The 7,053-nt window shown below is 47.5% G+C and overlaps 1 protein-coding gene across 1 annotated transcript; it reads right to left on the reverse strand.

Moving 5' to 3' along the window:
- PRSS23 (protease, serine 23) lies at positions 281 to 6,824 on the reverse strand. The gene is made up of 2 exons (XM_021382342.1): positions 6,398 to 6,824; positions 281 to 3,457 (listed from the first exon to the last, which is right to left on the reverse strand). Exon 2 carries the CDS (start codon positions 3,442 to 3,444, stop codon positions 2,326 to 2,328), a length of 1,119 nt encoding a protein of 372 aa, XP_021238017.1. The 5' UTR covers positions 3,445 to 3,457; positions 6,398 to 6,824; the 3' UTR covers positions 281 to 2,325.

Consider the following 7,053-nt stretch of genomic DNA (forward strand, 5'->3'; position numbering starts at 1 on the left):
TTTTCAGCTTTAACTAATCCGAGGTCATGACTGGCCTTGGAACCACAACAATCATACAAAAGCTAAGATTGATTATTATTGCCCCAACACATACATCAGTAATTAAGCTCACTGAAAACAAAAATATTTAAGTAACAGGTGGAGAGAAAAGAAAACTAAAAGAAAATAAACATCACTGAGGATGTTAATACAACCTCTCCGTGCTTGAATGCCTTTACAAATAAGTAATTGTGAAATGGGATTGAGAGGGTAACCCAAGTAGCACAAATACAAGAATATCTGCATTGAAATTCCATAACTTCTCTTTATTCACTGTGATACATTCAAACAAAAGTGCTCCAGATAACAGCCATAGAGTAAAGAAATTAAAATAAAAAGGCAGAGAAAAAGACATCAGATACATGTGGCGATTATTCATATTTCAAAGCATTAGTAACTGCTGGTATCTGAGTGCACCAAACTCCACGAGGATCCATGTTTTTGTATGCTGCACCTATAAAAGTAATAATCATAGGCAGCTCTAGTAAGAAATGGCTTTCAGAACTAGAGCTAAAGCCATCACAAACAGAAAGCACCATCAGGCATATGTTTACGAATGCCTTAGTAATTAGTAGAGTGAAAGAAAGGCTTAGCTGAATTAACATTTTCTGTGTACAGCACAGGGAAGCTCTGCTAAGAGTCACTCCTTCCCTGCTCTGCCATCTCACACCAAGGACGTGCCTTTGCCCCATAACACCAGGTGCCAGGGACAACTCGGTGAGCATTAGGAGACAGAGGGAGATGGATGGGATTGAGACTGGAGCTGGAGCCAGTGTCTATCCTCCTACTGAAGAAAATAATATTGTCATGGCAGCATGTGTCAACCGTGTGGCAAAAGCCACCTGAGAAACACCAGCTGTATGGACCACACTGATTTCCCAGTGCCGTTTGCTAAGCCACAAGTGTTTGTCTGGACTGATTTTACCTATGCAAGGCACTTTTTGTTTTAAACTAAAATTCCGCTGTAGCAAAAAATAAAAGTTGCTGACATCTTTAAAAGACAGTAGAGCATCGCTTCATAACTAGCCCATATTACATCCTGTAATTTGGCTCTACTTCAGCTGTAGAATCATTGAACAGTGCACTTGCCAAGAATTATTTCTAACTCAAAAATCTGATGGGGAGGGGAGTCCCTGACCCAAACAAAACAAGAAACAGAAGTCAATGTGCTCTACAAAGTACACTATGAAAGGGATGTGAAAGAGAGACACAATTCTAGGGTCCCTCTACCACGCTTATTTTTAGCTAGAACATCATAGATCTCCAACAACAAGGGTGGAAAATTCAGGACAACCCACGTCCTGCTCTATCCTTTGTCTGCTTTACAGTCAGCAGTTCAGATCGCCATCAAGAGCAAAGACAGGCTTTCCCTCCAAGTGTTGAGTTGCTGACATGAGATTTTCCTTAAAAAAAAAAAAAAAAACAATCTAAGACATAACTGAAAACATGTATCAGTCCCCATACGCTTTCACAGGGATTCCACTAGGTGTAAGGCTGTGCCCCAGCTGCTATAAAGATTTAAGCCCAGGTACGATTTCCGTTCCTAAAAGCAGGATGCAATGGCACTGCTCCTACCACCATCATCATCCTCACAGTTAAGACCTTGCAACATCAGGGTCTGTCTGCTCAAAAAAAAAAAAACATTTTTCTTAACTATGTTACTAATAAAGTCTTGAATCACTCAGGCTGAAAGAAGGTTACAAGTGTTATGCAGTTATTTACCCTTCATGCTATTTGTGTGGCATTCATCTCCCACAGCGCATGCTTTGCCCTTTTCACACTCCCTTTCTCATGCAGGAACACAAAGCTGTAATGTTTGGGTTGCAAACACCATTAAATGCCCCTCTTCAGCCCCCAACAGCATAGAAATATTTTCTTTTAAAAGTTCAGATCAAAGCACTTCTACTAATCCTAGGATTTATTAAAACAAACATTGTAGGCATGAGATAGTCAACAGCGTCCCTTTTATAGGATTCTTTGGAGACGGTTCTGAGTTTGTACTGTTTACTGATCCGCCCCTAATTAATCTTCAGTCGCCCAGCTGCAAATCCAGCAAGTCCACCTGCTCCTTCCCCCACCCAGAAGATGCCCCTTTACTCCCCAGTTTCTAGCTGGAATGATAGCACCGCACAGCCTCTGTCCTGACAACAAGGTGGCTTGCTTGAAAAGCTATGTATCACATCCTGATGTTACAAAACCCTATCACACACATTTGCAGCGAAAGTCTAGCCTTTCCTCAGATAATTAAAACCAGTCATTAAGTGCTTTCAAGGAGTTTCAATATCTTTATCCTTCCCTGCAGTCAAGGTAGTTGCCTTTGATCCAGTAACAGATCTGTGCGTATTTGAGGGGTGTGATGCGAACAGCGACATTGAAATCCTGCGGGGTGCCATTCATGTCCACCCACTGATGGCCTGAAAATATGCCAATAATTTTACGTTCCCATTTGTGATTCTGCCTCTTCCACATTCTCACGTATACCCCAGATCCACTGGCACCTGGCTGGGCATCGCACTGCTGGTACAACAGGTCGTACGTTTCATCTTTGACATCACAGAAACGGTACACCAGGTTTCCTGGTCGATCGTTGTCGTAGCCAGAAAAGTGAATTCTCCCTCCAGGCAAGTGTCTCGCTGGCGGGCTCACACCTATCTTCATAAACTTTCTTTTATGAGGTTTCTTGAGCTCCAGCAGGGCATAGTCATAATCCATGCCAATGTCATTGGCATTACCTTTGATCCATCCTTTGGGGACATGTGTCCGTTTCACCCGGATCCACTGGAATTTCATTTTCTCAGGCATAACCGAGTTGGTGTTGTTGGCCCCTTTGCTGCCATTTTTCACCTTAGGCTTCAGGAAGCCCACCCGCAGTTTCTGAGCTCCTTTGACATAACTCTTGCCATCGTGGATACAATGAGCAGCAGTAAGCACGTGCTTTTCAGCCACTAGTGTCCCCGTGCAACCTGTAGATAGCTTCACTGACGTGGAGAATGGATAATTCAACAAGAAGTCCTTCCCAAAAATGCTAAACCTGCTGTCATAGCCATAGATCTGCCTCTTAGTTCGAGATTTGCCTCGAGACTCATCATCACCTCTGCTCAGAATATAGATGCCCACTTCGGTTTCAGTGAGGCTACCATTAGCGTACAAGGTTTCATAGGACAGGTAGTTCTTCACTTCTTCGTAAGTTGGCAGTGGAGAACTTTTGTGGCACTCTAGGCCACAGGGAGATGCCACTTCCAGTCTGGCTTCAGCATCAAACTGTGGCTTGTCCAAGTTAAAGGTAGACTGCGGCAGGATAACTGGAACTCTGTAAGAGGGCCAAGTTGGCTTCCAGTGAGGACCGGAGGGCATCACATCTTTAGCAGCACACAAAAGGAGGATCAGAGTGGACAAGCCGGCCATTCTGAACACCACTCTGTGGAAAGCAAAAGAAAGTCTGGTTACTCACCCTGCACTGTTCCAAGACTCATTTACCTTGTTAAGCAATGGTTTGCTAACCACTGTTACATAATAAGGGTCAAACAATTTGAATACAGCAAAAATGCCGAGAAGTTCTTCAAGCTTCTCAGCATTGAAGTAATGCTTTGACTTGTATCTTGAAATGAGAGTCCTAGGTTAGCACATGAAACACGGGACATTTAACCCTTGGGCACGCTGAGCCACCTAACTTCTGTGACAAGCCCTGGTATTTGCCTTTATGCAGCATAAAGAAAATTCAGACTATGCATAAATCCCCGCATCCACATACTGTAACTCCTGCAAAGAACACACGTCCTTACTGTCGCTAGATCACAGCACTCTCCGAAATTCTCAAAAAGCCCCCACCTACTCTCTGACTCCACCGAGAGGCTCTTCAGCCACCTCACACAGTTTGCTGTTCCAGCCAGAGACGTCACGCTGACAGCAGGAACGGGCAGGTAGAGCAAGAAGATAACTGGAACTGAGGGGGGCTGCAGAATGCTGCACGCTTCCCCTCGCAGCTCACACCAGAGGAAGGTTTCTGCTCTGCGTAGCATTGGCTCTCCCCTCAGCTTACATGTGAAAGGACGGTACGGTTACACCAGGGCAGCTAATGAAGCAAGTTTACAATTCCTGAGGGAATTTTCAGTTAACATACTGACTTATTCCTTCATAAACTTAATTAATTAGAGATGCAAACCAACCTCCCTCTGAGCACAGGGAGGCAAATGGGACTGTAAATGTGTTTATGAACCCCAGGTAGAGTGCCTTGGGCTGCAGAGGACAGCGTGCACGAGTATTGTGTCAAGAAAACGTGTAACTTCAGTTTACTTGAAAATTAGCCATACAGCTGAATCGCTGCAGGAGGCAGCGTGCCCTGGGCAAGAAGGCAGCCAGGATCTCCTTCACACAAAGATTATTCAAACAAAACTTCACCATTATGTTGAGCTTACACATATTTAAACCCTGCTGGGGTTACGCTGATCACAACTGTGGGATCATTCCTGAAATACTTCAAGCAAGCAAACCAAAGCAAATCAGGCAGGAGAGAACACAGCTATCTAAGAACAAAAAAGAGAAAGCCTTTCCTCCAGTGCTGTTCAGAGGAATACTCTGTCCCTAAAGGTTCACCGCAAAAGACTTCAGACACAGCACATCGCTAAAGTCCAAAGGTCTCCAGCTCAAATACTGGGCCTGGGTTCTTTCATTGTTGGGAATATTGGCACAGGCTGCTCAGGGAGGTGGGGGAGTCACTGTCCCTGGAGGTGTTCAAGAATCATGGAGATGTGGCACTGAGGGACGTGGATAGTGGGCATGGTGGGGGTGGGTTGGGGTTGGACTAGATGATCTCAGTGGTCTTTTGCAACCTTAATGATTCTGCGAAGGCTATCATTAAAGCACAAGGTATCAAATTCAAACAAAAAAAAAGGCACAGATGAAAAGAGCTGATGCTACTGATGCCCACAGAGGCAGATATTGACTCTTCAGAAGAGACTAGACACTGTGTTGATTTTTTTTTTTTAATAGGGTATGTTTAAAGGAATGCTTTGTTTTTTTTTTCTGGAACAACTAAGCTCTATAGAACAAATTATTTTATACCTACCAGGCAAGTCATGCTGGAACATACAAGCTACTTTAAGCATGAATCAGAATTACAAAATCTTGGATGTCACAAAGTTGGAAAATACTTGCTTGTTTATTAAAGGAAAAGCAGCAGCTTCTCCGGCTCTTTTTATGGCAAAGATTAATACTGGATGCTGGCTGCATCTTGCAAGCTATCAAATTAGACAGTCTCCAGGTGATATAACAAGAAACACTTGCCGTATATCAAATGTATTTGCTGTGTAACAGTGATTAGGAAAATACAAAAAAAAAAAATGGTAACAGTGATACATGTCACTGCTCCGTCCCCACAAAGATCATATACACTAGCATTAGTTAACTGCTAGCTGCCCTGATCTGTGACAATGAGGAGCTTTTACTGTTTTCCCTGTCAGCTGCCCAGAGCAGACTAAGTCACACTGACACCGTGCATCAGGTAGGAGATCTCGCTATTAAGGACATACATTTGTATGCAGTCTGCCGTCACCTGCTTCACACCAAAGTAACTCCCTGAAATGACGTTTGAAGCTTTTTCAGCCGATGTAATCTCGGTTTGAATGGCACTTCTCGGATCTAAAAATCATCGGGTTGATTTAGCCGGCAGGGGAAAGCTGGAAGCATCCTGGCGGGTCCTGCCACAAGCACAGAGATTCCCCGTGCCCCAGCAGCTTCCTCCGACAGCACGAGCCGAGCAGTTACCTGCAGCCGGCCCTGCTCACCTCCCTGCCGTCCCACGCAGGATTCCGGCGCTGGGAAGGCAGTTTCAGACAGCAGAGGGCAGCCGCCCAATGGAGAGAACAAGGCAGCAGCTGCAGCACAAGCCTGTCCCCCACGGAAAGGCTTCAGAAAGACCGTACCTGAGCTTACGCTGAGCCGCGTTACAGCGGAACTCAGTGCACTTCACGGCTCTGAGCCTTCCCAGCCCTCCCCGCTGATCGCATCACAGAGACGAGCGATAAAACGCCTTTTTCACCCTTCGAAGACCTTTGCTGTTGTTTGAAACGCCAGTAAAAGCCCGCCGCAGTACAGCACAGCTGTGAGTTTACACCTGGCCACAGGTGCGAGGCAGCACCCGCAGAACACGGCACTGACAGAAGCCTCCGTGACCGCGTCTCCTCTGGAGACATCGCTGGTAATAAAGCAGCTCGCGGTTGCAATGAAATAGAGCAAACGTCTTATTTATAACAAGATGCCAAAATCAGTGCGCAGCGGCTCCTTCCTCTTTGCAAAAGAAGCGGTCAAGTAGCAAAATGAAGGCACTGAAAAAGTAGCGTAAACTTAAAGAGAAACCTACCGGTCAGCTCCTCCTGTTTCCGTTCAAAAAGCCGCACAACCGCACCAGCAGCACTACCAGGCTCCCTGCCCAGCTGCTGCCATGGGCTGACCCCGCGAGATGCACTCGCCGAGCACTTAAGGGCGAGCACCGCCGGACGGCGTCACCCGCCGATGAATGACCCGAAATTCCCAGCTGATCGCCTGCGCCCGGGGAAGCGCTGTCCTCGAAGTTCGCCGTTCTCCCGCCCGCCGCTCCTTTGTCCCCCCCTTCGGCGGCACCCGCTACCGACCAGCTCCCCGCGACGTCTGCGGGAGCCGCTCAGGCAGGCGGTGCTGGTGGCGGCGACGGAGCCGCTCCCATCCCTGCCGCCGCCTCCGCGGGGCTCGGGGGCCGCCGGCCCTCACTCAGCGGCGCGCTCCGTGCGGGGCGGGGCGGGGCGGAGCGGCGCCTCCCGCAGGTGGCTCCCGCGGCCGCCGAGCCCCGCTCCGCAGCGCTCCCGGCGGCGCAGGCGCCCTCTGCCCGAGCGGGCAAGGCCGGGGCGCGGGTCGGCGCCCTTCCCCCTGCAGGCTTGTCCCGCGGGGCGTCACCCCTGTCTTCTGTACCCTTATACGACTGTTTTTCTTAGTTTCCTGAAGAGAAACACGTTTTTTCCCGCTCGCTGCTGGTTTTAGTCC

This window comes from Numida meleagris, chromosome 1 (assembly GCF_002078875.1).
Source record: "Numida meleagris isolate 19003 breed g44 Domestic line chromosome 1, NumMel1.0, whole genome shotgun sequence".
NCBI lineage: Eukaryota > Metazoa > Chordata > Aves > Galliformes > Numididae > Numida > Numida meleagris.